Below are 16,206 nucleotides of genomic sequence, written 5' to 3'. Positions count from 1 at the left end.
CGGGTGGCCTGGGAACCTTTCTCCCCTCCCCACATACTGGTAAGATGAAAAAACAATCCCACTGCCAAAGGAGGAGAGGCCACCTGGACAGAGCCGGCAATGCTTCAGTCTCCTCTCAGCGGGCATCGTTTGCCCTCTTGGGGCCTGTTTGGATCATACCCCCCCGAGGAAGAGCAGCAGACGGCAGGAGCTCTCAGGGCTCCCCTCTAAGACACAGCTTAGTCCAGGAGGATGGTGCTAGGGAGAGCACCGACTCTCCCAGGGTCTGAGGGGCTCTAACAGCGCCCCTATGACCAGGGTGACAACTGCTGTCTCCTTAGAAGGTGAAGACAGAGGAGCTTGGGTTAGCAGTTGGTTCAGCCCTGCCCTAGGACACTGCAGCCAGACCGCCTGTTAGTACCAGGGTTGGGACAGCACCCTTCGCCCCTGCGGCCACCCAGAGGTAGGACTGCCAACCCAGATGAAAGACACTGGGTGGAAGCAGCTGGGAGGGGACCACCTGAGGCCTTTGTGCTCCCCTGAAAAAGAAAACAGCAGGGGCCCTCCCCAAAAGAGCCTGAGGGGGAGAGGGCAAGAGGGATACCAATAAATTTATTAGTTAAATACTGATTTTACAGCCATTCCACCTTAAGACAATGTTATCAGGTTGGTGGGTCAGGAGGGAATGGAGGGGCAGCCTTCAGGGAGGAAAAGTGTTAAATGATGATTAAAACAGAATCTTGGTTCAAAGGTACTCTGCTACAGCCAGGAGGGCTGGGGTGGGGCTGGGAGTCTGGGGTGGACGGAGTGAGGCCACAGTCAGCGGAGGTTCTGCGGATTACGAGGACAGGGAGGGAGTCTTTGGGAGCCCAGCATGGCCGGAGGAGGCCAATCCAGAACAGCTGGGAGCTGCATGTCCCTCCAAGGCCCACCCTCAGAGTCTTCTTATAGCCATCGTCTTTCTTTCAGTTTTTTGTTGTTTGCTTTGTGTTGATCTTGCAAACTCTCTAGCTTCTCATCTCCCAGACAGAAGGTTCCTGCCAGGGAAAGAATGCAGGTCCAGGTGCTGGTGACTTGGCCACGCCACCGTCCACAGGCTCAGAGAGCAAGCAAGCTGGAGTCCCGAGCAGGATGCCCCCCCAGGTGCACTCCCCGGAGGACCTCGAGGATGAGTGTTTGCCAGTTAGTTTAGCAGCAGGACCTCTGTCCCTTCTCAGTACCCCTCTGCGTGGATGCGGTGAACGGAGGATGCTGAGGTCTGCCCTTCGGCTACACTACTGAGCTCTCGTTTTGACAAAGGAGAGGCATGATTGGGCTGAAGACAGAGCCGGATCGCTTAGGACAGCAGAAGGGATTTCTATGTCACAGGCCTTGGTGGGAGAAGAGAAGGAGCAGAGCCCTCAGCAGGGAATGGACTGGGGACTGCAGCACTGCCCAACGGCTATCTGATGACGCCACGCGGTGCAGGGGTGCAGGTCTCTCTTCCATTTCCCGGGATGCGTTCAGTCACCTCTGCACAGCACCCAGTGCTACTGGACTCAGATCAGCCATGGGGATACAGGGATGTGCAGTGCCAAGGGGAGTGTTGGGCAAGGGCTGAAGCTGCCCAAAGGGGCCTGTCACATTCAATATACATCAAGCAGTTGCCCTGTTCAGGCTGCAGCGGGGGTCCCAGAGCCCTGCCCCATCAGCTGCCCGTAGAGCCCCAGTGCTGGGAACACAATGGTAAAGCCACCACTTTGGGCCACAGCATTGGGAAGCAGGGGAGATGGACATCTTGTCTCTGTCAGGGGCGGGGCCAGGTGGGACAGGGAATGGGAAAGAAGTCGCCAACTCCATGGAAGAGACTTATTGTGCCTGCCGTGAAAGGTGGGCTAGTCTGTGTCAGAGTGCAGAGAGTGGGCTCTTTCCAGACCCCACCTTGAAAAGGCATCTGAGAAAATCCAACTCCCACTTCTCAGAACCAATTGTCGACTTCAAGTTTCTTCCCAGTTGCTCTGGAGTTCTTCCCAGGCAGAGGGGGGTCCCAGGTCCCAGGTCCGTGCAGGAATTTGAGGAGGGAAGGAGGAGAGATTAGGCAGTGATTATGTCCCCGTGACTGTCAGCCAAGACCAGACTGTTCCAAGAGTCCTGCTTGGAGCTGGCCTGTGGTGACTGGCTGACAGGAGATGCGTAGCCTTGTGGGGAGAGCTTCAGGGCAGAGAGGACCGGGTGGATGGAGGGCCCATGGCCAGACACAGCACTGACGGAGAAGGTCTGCAAGGCAGAAAGCACCATGAGGCCAGGGGGATGTGCCTGAGGGCTCACGGGGACCAGAGTAGGGACTGGTAAAGGTAGGCTGGGACACACTGACCCCATCATGTCATCCAAGGAGAAACCTGGCCTGAGCAGCATGTGCCTGTGACCCCAGTAACTCAGGAGGCTGAGAAAGGAGGACTGAGAGCTCAAGGCCAGCCTCAGGAACTTAGCAAGGCTCTAAGCAACTTGGTAAGGCCCTGTCTCTCAAAACAAGAAGGGCTGGGATGTGGCCCAGGGGAACAAGCACTGTTAAGTGGCATCTCCAGTACCAAAAAACCCAAAGAGGGACCTTGTGAAAACAGCACCCTGCCTGATGTCTGCACCCACCCTGCCCTCTGCAGCTTCCCAGCCTGTGCCCAGCCATCAGGGTCCTTCTTTCCCATCTGGGTGCCAGCATCTGGGCACCTTCTCCTTGTCTCCAAAGGCCATGGCACAGAGGGCCAGCTGTGTGTGCTACAGCTGTATCCAAACGCTGTGACTTGATAAGCCATCGGAGGGCTCAGGGGCAGGGCTTTGGTAGCCCCATAGGGGCTGCTCCTGCTGGCCGTCTGCAGGTCTGGGGGCAGCTCATGCTGCACCCAGGGTCTGGAGTCCACTCCCCCGTGCAGCCCTGCCGCCCCGCCCACAGGGTACCTGGGACATGGAGCTGCTGTGCCCATAGTGAGATGACAAGCCGGGCTCTGTCTTGATGGGGCGCATCTCCTCGCTGTTGGTGGTGGTGGTGCTGCTGGAGCTGCTGGAAGCACTGCTGGTGGGAGGAAGGCTCTCACTGCCGGAAGGACCTAGAACAGGGCAGAGCCAGGAGGCACAGCTCAGGGCGGGGAACTGGGAGAGTGGCCCTTTGAGAGAGCCAGACAGTCTCTGCTAATGGCTTTATTTACATTTGCCAGGGAGAGAAGCTGGGGTCCATATCAGTGGAGGGCACCATTCTCAAAATGGAGCAGAAGTGTCCTATTCCAAGGGGACTCTTCCAAATGACAAACTCGTCCTCTCCCCCCACATCCCATACCCTTGAGGCCACATGTGTTTTAGAATTTAAGATCTGGATTTCAAAAAGTGCAAACACGGTATACTATAGAATGTCTCCAGAGGCATCTGGGACAACGACCCACAATCAGATTCATTAATTTCGCTACAGCAAAACGCGAACAGTCGTACTGATCAGGATAAATGGCCCTGTGTGGGTTCAGGGTAGGTCCAACGGCCAAACCCGTCTTCCTGGGTCTGGAATTTGGAGAGGGGATTTTATGGCTGAACTGAACGCTTGCTGTGCCCATGTGGCTGTGTGCGAGGAAGGGAGGTGATGCCGGGGCAGGGCTGCAGCTCCAGGCAGCAGGGAGGAGGGAGACACGGGGGACCACGGGTGTGAGGCAGGGGATTCAACAGGAAGTATCTCTGCCAGAAGGAATGAGCCAATGGTGAATCTAGAAAGTAGAATTCCCATCATGTCCTCGGTGGGGGAAATGGCAATTTATCTGACTGTCATGCTGCAGAAGAGAAGCTCCTCGTCGTATCAGCCAATTTATCTTCTCTGCAGCTGCAGCACTGGCCTGTCAGATCCTTAACTTGGTAGCCATGTGGCGTAGGGAATGCCTGCACAGGGGACATTAGTGACCCTCCTTGCTAATTTAGGAATTAAGAGGCGGAATGTTATATTGAACGGACTATTAACCCTGGTGTGTGAAGACTTAGGCTTTAATTTCAGTTCTACCCATGAATAGCTGTGGTGTAACTGTGGCTAAGTCAGTGCCCTCTCTGAGTCTGTGGGCTCATTAGAAAGATGGCGTTAATAAACAGTTTCTCTGGGATCCCAAGTGGATCACTGAGACACTATTGACAAAAGAGTTTCCTGAAGTACAAAGCACCAGGTGACATAATGACACCTAGATCAATATGTAGAGAAAAAGACTAAGAGGATCCTGGTCCTTCTCAGGAAGCTAAAGGGATTGAGTTCTGGGCTGGCCATAGCACCAAAGACAAAGGAACCAAGCAACATGCTCCTCTCTGCCTCAGGCCCTCCACTGGCCATCGCAGTTGATGGCAATCAGACCCCAGCTAGAGTTGAGCCAGCTCTGAAAGCTCCCTCTATGTACCATGGCAACTTTATTCATTGTGTGCTCAAGAGCCAAGGATGAGTGGGGCTGTCACACCCATTGGCAGCCCAGGCTGGCCTGGCCTGACCCAGGAGAGGTGCTCCTCACACACCCCGGGGCTCCTGGCCCTTCACCCAGCAGAGCTCTGTGCCTCACCTGCTGCTGTCTTGGATTTATTCAGGTTCTTGGGCTTCCGTTTTCTGGTTTGAATCCCCTCTTTCCGCATCGCGAGAGGCCTGGGGACCTAGGGGGTCACAAGTCAATACATGTGGCTTCCCATTTGCACACCCTTGCACTGCAGGAAGGTGACACCTAAGCAACCTTCTGCAAACCCAGGCTGGGCACCCAGTCCCCTGGGACTCCTCAGAGAAAGGAATCAAATCTACTTTTAAAAACACACTGAGGGCTGCAGCCTGAGGTAGAGTGCTTACCTCGCACGCAGGAAGTCCTGGATTTGATACCCAGCATCAGAAAAAAAAATTTTTTTAATGTTATATGGTGGGTATTTTGCTAGACCCTGGAGAACTAGAAAATGACATAGTTCCCTCCCACCAGAAGTTCCATTTAGTGGGAAAGAGAGATGCGGAAAAACCACTGGACTCTGTTAGTGACGTGGGAAAACGGAGGAAACAGTATATTGTGTCCTGGGTTGGAGAAGAGAGGCATGAGGTCATCGAGGAGGGTTTCACTGAGAATGTGGCACCCAGGAGGCACTAGGGCAGGTGTTTTAGGCAGCAGGAACAGAATGTCCAAAATCCTTGGTCATCCCACCAGGACACTGCAGAAATAGGAAGGGGTGCTAGTAATAATGACACCAAGAAAACAGACAGAGCTGGGGTAGCGCTAGGAGTGGAGACACGGGCACCCGTCACACTAGCTCTGCCCTGCAGTCCTATTGGAGCTGGTGATGGACTGCACGGGTGGAGGGGAGTGCACAGGTGACACCAGAGAGACGATGCTATGGCCAGGTCCCCAAGAACTGTGCGAGGACAGCACCAGGGGCTGGGGATGTGGCTCAAGCGGTAGTGCGCTTGCCTGGCATGCGTGCAGCCCAGGTCCGATCCTCAGCACCACACACAAACAAAGATGTTGTGTCTGCCAAAAACTAAAAAATAAATATTAAAAAAAAATTCCCTCCCTCTCTCCCTCCCTCTCCCCCCCCTCTCTCTCTCCCTCCCTCTCCCTCTCCCTCTCCCTCCCTCTTTAAAAAAAATAGCAAAGAAAGAAGGAAAAAAAAAAAAAAAGGACAGCACCAGGTGCACCTGGTGCTGGAGCAAGCCGTGACTGGTAGAGTCACACCCTTGAGCCCTCACAGGGGCCTAAGCAAGTGTTCTGGTCTAGCAAAGGCCCAAGGGCACCTTTCCAGTATCTTTAGATCCTGTGCCTTCCCCACATCTGCTCTCTCTGAAGCCAAGACCAATCTGCTATCCCTGGTCTACTCTATGCTCATCTGCCACGTAGAACTAATAAAGGCCACACCTGCAGACATGGAAAGAAAAGCAAGTACCACTGCAAAGACACGAACATGGACCGGCTATGAGAGAGAGACAACAACCTATGTGACCTGGGGTCACAGCAGGCAGGTGCCGTCCCCCCCATCACCTCCTGGGCCTCCACAGCCACTGGCCCCTTCCGCCATCTCTATCTGCGAGGTCATAGATGGTCCCCCAGCCCCTATAATATGGGGTCATGCTATACATAATATTTGCAGTGTGTGTGTTCATTTTACAGATCAAGATACATGGCTTTATTATCTTTACATTTCTACCCAATATTGCTCATTATAGGGTGTCCCATAATTTGTTCAATCATTCTTTATGGGGCTCTGAAGTTTTTAAACTAGTTTTTGCCACTACAAAGAAGATAGCAATGAATGGTTCAAATGTTATCACGTAGTGGTTCTTTGATTTTTTATAAGCTGTTTTCCCAACAGTGGAGCAGCTATGTGCAAAGGTTCGAGTGTTTTCAACCTGAACCAGTGTTGCTAGGTTAGCTTCCTAAAGAACAGGTGCAGCAGTTCACATATGAATCAACAATACATGAGCGTGCCTGTTTCCCCAGATTCACACCAGCAGTAGCTTTTACCATCCATTGTTGCCCAAAGTGGGATCTCAGGTTGCCTTAGTTTACACTGCCTGGTTCCCAGTGGGCCTGGCATGTGTGCATGTTCCATGGCTAGCTGGCTGGCTCCTGTGAGTTTTCTGTGCCCTTTGTCTGTCTGGCACAGTAGGGGGAAGACCAACTGTACTTTTCTTAGGCTATAGGCTCTATTTTTTATTTTGTTTTGTTTTAGTTTACCTTTGAACAAGAAAGATCTGTACGTAGATCATGTAAAAGGTACAGAGTGTACAGTGAAAATAATGTTCCCCTAACCCTGGTTCTAAACCCGTTTCTCCTTCTTCCCCTCCCCTTTTCCACCTGCTCTCCTCCCTTTCTCCTCCCTTCCTCCCTCTTTACCCTGCTTCTTCCTCCTTCTGTGGTGGTGCGGATGGAACCCAGGGCCCTGCGCATACTAAGAAATGTTCTACCACTGTGCTCCACTTCACTACCCTGTTACCCATTTCTTTTCTTGGAGTACCCCATGATGCAATTTATTTATTTTACTTTCTTTCTTTTTCTTTTCTTTGATTTTTTGCTTTCAGTACTGGGGATTGAACCCCGGAGTGCTTTACCACTGAACTACATCCCCAATCCTTTTTTAGTTTTGAGACAGGGTCTCGCTAATTTGCCCAGACTGGTCTTGAATTTTCCATCCTCCTGCCTCAGCCTCCAGAGTCACCAATTTCTTATGTATTCTTCCAGAAGTACTGTACATATTATAAGCACCTACATATAAATGATGTTTTCCTCTTCATTTATAAAAATGGTGCCATACCATGTACAGTGCTCTGCACACTGCCTTAAAAATCAAAACAACAGGGGCTGGGGATGTGGCTCAAGTGGTAGCGCGCTCGCCTGGCATGCATGCGACCTGGGTTCGATCCTCAGCACCACATACAAAGATGTTGTGTCCGCTGTGAACTGAAAAATAAATATTTTTAAAAAATTCTCTTTCTCTCTCTCTCTCCCTCTCTCTTAAAAAAAAAATCAAAACAACAAAAAACTCAACGTTATATAATGGAATTTGTCCCAAATCAGAACATAAGGAGCTTCACAGGAACTTTTTATGTTGAAGAAATATTACGTACATATCAGTTTTTACTTTCTTTAGGCGTCATTTTCCATACACTAATATTAAATGTTTAATAATTAAATACTTAAGAGTTTTAAAAACTTGCTTAAGGAATTCTTCTTCCATGCCCAATGTTACATAATACCTCCTCTTCCATTTCTTTAGTTTTATTATCTGGCATTTTTGTTGTATTTATTTTATTTTTCTAGTATTTTCACTACAATATTTTGTTGTTCAATATTTTCATTTTCTTACAAAGATGTTCTACATTTGGTATCTTTAAATCACCTAAATTTATTTTTGTTTAAAGCACAAGTGGAAGTCATGTTTTACTTTTGTTTTCCAAATTAATAGTCAATCCCCCCCATTCCACCTGGCCTGTATCCGCGATTCAACACCCCACCCCCACCCCCGCTTGTGCAAGTGAGGCAAGCGCTCTACCACAGTGGTACACCCCAACCCCAAACACTTGTTCTATTTGTGTTTTCTCCAGGGACTGGGGATTGGACTCAAAGGCAATCTGCCACTGAGCAACATCCCTAGCCTGTTTTATTTTATTTTGAGACAGTCTCACTACACTGCCCAGGCTGAGCTGCAATTTGCCAGCCTCCCGCCTCAGCCTCCTCAGTAACTAGGATTACAGGCGTGGGCCTCCACACTCAGCCCCAAACACTTATCCTTACACAAGCTAACATTTTTTTCCACTGAGCAGAAACATCACCTTTGTTTCCTGCTACTATATATAGTCTCATCTGTAAAATGGGAATTAAAATGTGAAAACTGAATGAGACCAGCACAGTGGAGAAGATTCCTTTCCCAATGTAAGTTTTTTTTTTTTTAATTTAAGAACGAAAAACAAAAATTAAAAACAAAAGTCTAGTCTGAAGGAAAGAAGAGTGAAAATTTAGTGATGGGAATGAGAGATCCTGGACACCTCCTGGTCCTTCAAGAGTCCCTGCAAGATGGCAGCGTTGGGCGGGGCATGTTGGTATGTGGACAGGGCACAGCAGGAGATGGGGGCGTGGGTGGAGCATAGCAGGAGAGGGTGGGGCATGGGTGGGGCATAACAGGAGTGGGTGGGGCGTGGGTGAGGCAGGCTCAGAGTCCACTCACCCCGTGGAGCTTCATGTAGAGACCACAGGCGTTGCACACCGGCTCACCCTCAGCATTGCGGCGCCACAACGTGGTGGTCGTGGTCTGGCAGTTGGCACAGGAGAGGCCCACTCGGCGGGAGGCGGACTGCAAACAGGAAACAAACGTTTTGTGTCCAAGTGGAAGGCAGAGGCTGCTGCTTGTCTTCCTAAGTGGTGGCAGGAGGAGGCCACCACGGCCCTGGGTGCCATCTCAGACTAGGTGGTTCCGTTCATAGCCGCTGCAAGACTTCTGCAGTGCCAGCGAAGTGCAGTGCAGCCTGGAGGCCTGGGGTCTAGTCCTATCATTTGACATCATCCAAAAACCGGGCCCTGCGGGCAGAGAAGCTTCTTCCCAAAGTAGAATTAATGTTTGCTTCCGGGTTTGGGAAGGGCAATGGAAGAACTTGACGGACCTCAAAAGGGGCCCTCAGGGTTTATCCCCTGTTCCTCCCTCCCCAACATACAGTAAAGCCAGTTGGGATCGAACACCAGAGCCTCAGCCTTCCTAGGCTCTGGGTTTTATTAACTGATCCACTGAAAACAAGGAAGCAGGCTCTGGGTTGAACCCAGGGGCTAGGTAGGAGGCCCTCAAGACAACAGGTCAGTGGAGACTCCAAGTCTGTGAGTGGGTGGGCCACCCTGCACACGGCTTCACTTTCCAATTCCACACAGTGCTGGTTGCACTAGATGGTTTGGTGCATTCTTGGAACTTGAGCTAACTCTAAAGGTGTGGAGTTACCTGATGCTCCCATCTCCCCACCCACCTAACCCCCTCAACCCACACCCTTGAGTTCCCAAATTCAAAACCAGAGAGTTCCCCCCCCACACCAGGATGAGAGCCTTGGAGCCAGGTGCCAAGGAGGGGCAAGGTGGCTTCCCCAGGCTGGTGGAGGGACTGTTGGCACTTGCTTACCAGCCGGCGCTGGGGCTTAATGAGGGGCCGGTTGATGCCGTTCATCTTGTGGTAGAGGCCACAGGCGTTACACAGGTAGTGCCCGGTCCCGTCCCGCCTCCAGAGTGGGGTGGACATGGCCCCACAGTTGACACACTCTCTGCCTTCTGAGAAGTCATCAAACATGTCTACTGGGTGGGGAAACAGGAGAGAGCACACAGGATCACAGCCTTGTTCATGTCCAGCAGACCTCCATCCCAGAGTCTAGAGCCCAGAAAGACGCCTTTTCCTTGAAAGGAGAGGAAGACCACCTGTGGCTGCCCTCCTCCTCCTCACTCTGATCTTCACCTGGGGTACTGGGTCCCAGGCTGCATGGGAAGTGGGCGCTTTTACTCCTAGCCCTCCCAGACCTGGCAGGGCGCTCTTGAGAAAGCCAAAGCCCAGCTGCCAAGGCTGGGAGGGGCACATCCAGACCTCAGCCCAGCTCACTCTCCCTCTGAGTCTTCAACCCAGGGCTCTCATCTAACACAGGAGTGCTCAAACTTCTCTCCCGTTTTTCTTTCAAATTTAAGATTGTTTTTTCCCTTCGAATACAAATACAGTAAATATTTACATTAGGAGAATCACAAAGTACCAAAATTTGTAAAGATAATGCAGTGTTACAATCATTTTGCTTTATTATATCCTGTGCAAGGTTTTAAAGGAGGCATATGTTTTTGAGTAATTGAGTTCAGGCTACTTAACTTCGAATCTTTTTCCTACATTAGAAATTCTTTATAAACTCCTTTTATCACAGTGTAATAGTCCATCACATATATATGCTATCTTTTAACTACTATCATTCAATAATTAATCTTTGTCCAGTGACCAATTTTTGTGTTGTAAATATTGCTCATTTTGTACATAAATCTGTACATTCCTGGTTATTCCTTAGGATACTCTCCTAGAAGGAGAATCCTCCACTCGCTGCTACTCTTTACTTTATGCAGTACTATATCTCAGTACTTGCATTTTCTTTTTAAGACAGGGTCTCACTAAGTTGCCCAAGCTGGCCTCTAACTTGTGATCTTCCTGCCTCAGCCTCCCAAGTCACTGTAATTTCAGGTGTGCATCACTATGCCCGGCTACTAGTACAATTTCTAGGTCAAAGGGAATTGATTTCTACTTGAGTTCTTGAAATTTTCAAATTCTTCTGCAGGAAAGACTTTATTTTCTCATTTTCCCTACTTTAATACATCTGCATGATCTTCTGTGTCCTTGAAATCTTTCCTTATTTACTGGTACGTAAAATAAAGGTGCTTATTCCCAGCAATAGCACCTCAGAGCAAGTTAGATGGGCTCAGAAGGCTGCCATCATGTGTCACTTCCCTTTCTCTTCCAGTTCTACAGAATTTCACAGGTGACAAATTCCTCATACGGCCCTGCTCCTTGCCCGGGTGACAGAGGCTAGGCCAGTGTTCTCACTCCTTCCATTCTATAGGAAGCCGGACTCAGAACTTGCAGAAGTCCCACTGACTTCATGCTCTTCTGATTTTCTGTCCCTAAACACAGCCACCTTGGTCTTCAGATCTTTCTTGTCCTGCTGCCAGAGGCAAGGTGGATTCTCCAGTGAAAAGGGGAACTTCTTTGGGAGGCAGGATGCCAGGTGAAATCTCTCCCCACTTCAGGCCCAGCCTGGGTCGAAGGCTGCACATTTTACTAACTCCGTGGCCCCGCTACCAGCCCTAAGGGAATGAGACTGGAGGAGAATGAGGGGCCCTCCCCCCAACTCTGGGTACACAAACAGTCATTTGCACCTGCAAACAGGTAGCTGTGTCCCCACCAAGTAAACACTGTGCAGGTGCGAGGGGCTGTTTGCTCAGGCCAGGGCGCTAACACAGCCGTCACACAAGAGGCTATTTTTACACCTGGGTCACACTCAGGGCCCTCCACCAAGGTCATGCATTCCGAGGTGACTCCTGTCCATGGCTTGCCCCCACCTGGACCAACGCTATCATTGCCACCTCCACAGCCTTTGCCTTTGGCCTGTCAGGACTGCTCTGTCCAGACCCAGGCCCCCTGTGAGGGAAATAGAAGGCCCAAGGGTTCACAGACCAACCTTGGACCAAGACAGGAGGGACACCAGCGGGCCATACCAGCGTTCTGCTGGCAATAGACACTAGATGGCACTACAGTCTCAAAATTGGACCAGGACTCCCCAGTCCAGCTTAAACCTTGCCTGAGGCCTTTTCAGCCCTAACCTAGTGCAGCATTTTATTCCACTTTTCTTCATTACAGAAAAAGTAAATATATTCAGAATTGAACAGAATATTTAAAAAAACGAACTCTTATTTGACCACCCGGCTTCTGATCATTTTGTGGCCAATCTTGTCTCTTCTAAACCTCCTCCCTCTTTTCCACCTCATCCTGTCATTTTTAAGAAAATCACAGACATTCTTTCATTTCATTCATAAGGATCTCAGTCTGTTGATCTAACAGGTAAAGATTTACACTTGGCTCCTTTTAAAGACAAGCAGACCAGCTTCTTCCTGGATTCTGCTTCATTTAAACTCTATAGTCAAAAATCCCATCATCTATTCTTCTTTGGAGAAGAGAGGTCCATTCTTCTCTGTACACTTACTGTTTTACACTGGGGGACAGGATCTTTGCAAGAGACCTAACAATCTTGGGATGTGTCCTCTCTGCTGGTTACTACCTTCCCTGCCTCAAGAACCCAACCCAAAGATTGCCTCCAAACTCCTGCAAGCTTGCCTCAAAGAATGGGCTACAAAGTCAGAACCATTTTACTGGTCAGGTAAAGTCATTGGAGGTTGGCAAATATGTATTTGTCACTGACAAATATTTACCAGACATCTGCTGTTTAAGCAGGCCAATAGATGTCACAGGAGCTAAGAGGGCACCTTGCTCTCAGAATACTAGTATCTAGTTGGGCAATATCAATAACAAGTAACAGGATTACACAATCCATTTTCAGAATATACCCTCATCCAAGTTGGGAGTTGATGGCAGATGCTGCTGGTCTGGGATAGGAAGTGTGGATGTCCAGCCCAGGCAGAAGGGCAGGTGGTAAGCAGCAGCCAGGGAAGTGAAGACCATGCTTCCCCAAGGCACGGGTCAGTTCCCTACCCCCAACCCCCCACCACACACCTCCAAACCTGCAGAGGCCGCCACACGTTCTACTACAAGATCTTGCCATCCAACTCATTCAATGAAATGTTACATTAAAAACTTAAATTGTTATTGCAAAGACAATATAGCTATAGAAGAAAATGCTGATTCCATAATGTTAAACTGAAAAACAGCACATAAAACCCCACCGACGCTTCGATGGCAGCTAAGTCTACCACCAAAAAGCCTTTCCTGTCAGACCATATGGACTTCACTTCTTCAGAAACACCATTCTGCAATGCCATGCCTGCCTGTTTTAAAAAATCTAATTAAAAAAACAGAAAACAGATCACTCCAAGCTCCCAATCTAAAATGTGGAAGGGACAATTTTACCCTCTTACATCTGACACTGACACTAATACACATATTTATTTCTCTGTTGGGCTGCAGAATGGAGAGAATAAAGTTCAAAGCCTGTTGCTTAGGGGAAGTAAGGTGGCAGGCTGTGAGTCCCACGCCAGCACAAAGTTCAGGTAGGAACAACCTCTTCTTAGTCCTTCTCAGGAAGGGGACTGGGAGGAACTTCCCAGAGGGCAAGAGTGAGGGTGTGGCATGTCTCTGACTGGTGACAGCCCCACCACCCAGCACCAGGCATCAGGGGAACTGGTCCAACCACTTGGGAGGCAGTGGAAGCCTAACCCTGGGAAGTGGGTTAGCATCACCCAGTGGGGAGCAAAGACTCCTAATAACAGTTGTAAAGCACTTTGCAAATAAGAGGAAAAACTTACAACAACGGCTGTAGAGTGCTTTGCAAACACCCAATGAGATAACGGTGATGGATTATTGTTGGGAGGCTGGGGCTAGGGGGCAGGAGGCAGGGAAGACCATCAGGGACAGACCTCGGTGCAGGTGCTTGGGGAGGGCTGAGGATAGGTAAAAGAGCTGGGAGATTTAGGAATCTGACCTTTTCTCAAACCATCCGGGCCATGCTCAGAATTGCACATTGCTCCCAGGCTTGGCCCAGTTTGAGTCTGCAGGCAGACAGCCAACCTAAGCAAGACTGATAGTGTGCTGCTCACAGGAAGTATCAATTAACAATTATTTTAGCAATCAAAAGCTCAAAATGAATTAGGGATGGAATCTAACTCCTCACTGCCATTCCATGCCCTGCTCTAAACATTTTTTTTTAGGGCTGGGTCATAGCTCAGTGGTGGAGTGCTTATCCAGCCCTGGGTTCCATCCCTAGTACTGGAGAAAGGAAAAGAAAAATTATTTTAAAAGGGGGAAATGAATCCAGTCTCCTGATGTGCAATGGGCATAGGAATCATGACAGACAACTCCACTCAAGAGCCTGAAAGAAAAATGAATCCAGGAGGTTGGAGGATCCGAATCCTGACTTCCCAGGGAACTGACACCATCGAAGGCCCAGACTCGCCCCTCTCTCTGACCTCCTGCATCCAAATGGGCAACACCTACCCACTTGGACTCTGCCAGAGGAACTCTCAGAGGGAAGCAAGTCAGGATCAAGGAGGCAAGGCAGAGGAGGAAGGAAGGGAGAAGAGGGGAATTGGAGACCAGGCTTCGACTGGCAACACCTCTGGGCACTGCCCCAAAGTAGGATTTGTCTCCTGACTGCTGGACAGCAAGCTTGGCTGTGTGCCAGGTGATTGTGTGCCAGCCTGACACACAGGTGCCACAAGCCAGGTCTTACCCTGTGGCATACATGCCACTTGGGAATTCCACTTGCTGGGCAAGCTGGATCTTGAGCCAGAGCCCACTTTGGAGGGACCCTCCTCCCACACTGGGTTTTGGAGTTGATGTGGTTTCTGACGGGGGCACTAGAGCTCAAACATCTGCCCTGTGTCTGCCATACAGTGCCCCGTGACAAGTGCTGGACACATAGGCATACACAAAAGTGAGCAAAAACCTCTGCCCAAGGCCAACGGGCCGGGAATACACAACTCACAACAAATGATCCCATTCATTGTGACAAGCAGCAGCAGGCCTGGGCTTTAGTCCCTGCCCCTATTTCTGCTGTCCTAGGTCACTCTGTAATCTATGCAGGGAAGGAGGATCCATAAACACAATGACAACTACCACTGACAGCTATTCAGTGCCCCAAAAGAGACTGGGAGGAACCAGGGGGGTCCCAGAGGGGAATCTTCTAGGAAAAGTCAGACCCTGCCTGGGCTGAGCAGAGGGGGGCCACCTGCCCAGAGAACTTCTTGCAGAATGAAGGGGCTTCAGGAACAAAGTCCCTAACCCCACCTAAATGTCCCTTGCTGAACCCTAGCCCCATGTCACATCCAAAGTTCACCAGAGATTGGGCCTGGATCTCCTGACAGGCCCAGATCCGTCCCTGCAGCTGGCGCCTGGGTCTGGGGCGTGAGGTGCAAACAAATCCCGAGGTTTTTCTGGCAGCGCTAGAGTCTTATGTCTTCTGGGCTTTGTCAGCTCGGCAGATGCCTGTGACAGGAGGCCGCGAGGGGAGGGCCCCGGCTCCCGCAGGTTCAGCCCCGTGTTAGAACACCTATTTTGGAAGCTCCAGTGAGCTGACCAGGAGAGGCTGCGCAGCCAGGCCGCGCTGGAATCACTCTGCCGAGCCAGGGCCCTGCTTCTGGCTGCCAAGGACAGAACACAGGCATGCGCCCAGGAGCCAGCAGGCCTAACACACATCCCAAAACATGACTCGGGCTCCAAAATAAAAAGCCAAGACAGTCTGAAGGAAAGAGAAACATCAGAAGCAAGAAGGAAGGAAAGGGAAGGGGGAGGGGGAGAGGCAAACAGAGGAGGACAGGAAGAGGAAGAACAAACGATTGGGGAAGAATCTGTAGCTCATCTCCAAGAGTTACCGTCCCTGGCATGCAGAGGTCCTGCAGATTACAAGACCAAGAGCATTTCCAGACTCCAGCAGGCAAGTGCAGCCTGTCGCTGACGGGAGCCCTGGTCTCTCCTCTTGTGGACCAGCTGCTCCTCCCTTGAAAGGTCTAACAGCTCCCAAATATCTACTTCTGCCCCTACCTGGTCTGTGTCACAGTGGGATCAGCCCTGGGACTGGCCCAGGAGAGGAGAGGCCACGGAGGAATGTGGGTAAGCATAAGGTCTGGCCAGGACCAGGAGCCCACATGGCAGAGCTGGGACTGAGGCCACCGGCCAGCCAGTCTCTTCCACACAGGCAGGACGCCACCGGCTCTGCCTACGATGCCACGACTCTTGCCAGGGCCCAGCTCTTTCTCCAGCGGCAGCAGCTGGCTGTAGTTTAAGACTCAGTCACAACAGGACATTTGTCAGGAGGGCCAAAAGAAGTGCAGGCCCCAGGCACACCGTCTTCCCATCTCATCTCTGCAACTGCGGGCACATCTGTTTCCATGCTCTGCAGCCCTCCTATTAAGGGAATGTTTCTCAGACCACATCATTGTCAAAATGAGATCTCAAGACTGTCAGTAATCCCCACGTGGGGGTATAGTGACAGCTTGCGGCTTTCCCTGTGAACTGCAGGGTCAGTCAGGAGCTCCAGGGGAAGTGTCTTGG

The 16,206-nt window shown here is 50.6% G+C and overlaps 1 protein-coding gene across 3 annotated transcripts in view; it reads right to left on the bottom strand.

Moving 5' to 3' along the window:
• Nucleotides 1-2,052: 2,052 nt before the first annotated feature.
• The window catches only part of GATA4 (GATA binding protein 4), a gene marked incomplete at both ends in the record, with an annotated part of 41,671 nt that continues 27,517 nt past the window's right edge, over nt 2,053-16,206 (bottom strand). Inside the window, 5 exons of one of the 3 annotated variants that reach the window (XM_081269876.1) lie at nt 2,053-2,235; nt 2,911-3,059; nt 4,527-4,614; nt 8,656-8,781; nt 9,589-9,758. In XM_081269876.1, the coding sequence (XP_081126002.1) occupies nt 2,053-2,235; nt 2,911-3,059; nt 4,527-4,614; nt 8,656-8,781; nt 9,589-9,758 (716 nt within the window). Of the gene's footprint in view, nt 2,236-2,910; nt 3,060-4,526; nt 4,615-8,655; nt 8,782-9,588; nt 9,759-16,206 lie in introns of those variants that run through there. The other 2 variants (XM_081269877.1, XM_081269878.1) reach the window with 2 other exon arrangements.

The sequence above is a fragment of the Spermophilus citellus genome (genome assembly GCF_964194105.1).
Source record: "Spermophilus citellus genome assembly, chromosome: 16".
In the NCBI taxonomy this organism is placed as follows: Eukaryota; Metazoa; Chordata; class Mammalia; order Rodentia; family Sciuridae; genus Spermophilus; species Spermophilus citellus.
The sequence above is the reverse complement of the archived record's forward strand: the minus strand, read 5'-3'. Positions and strand labels throughout refer to the sequence as shown.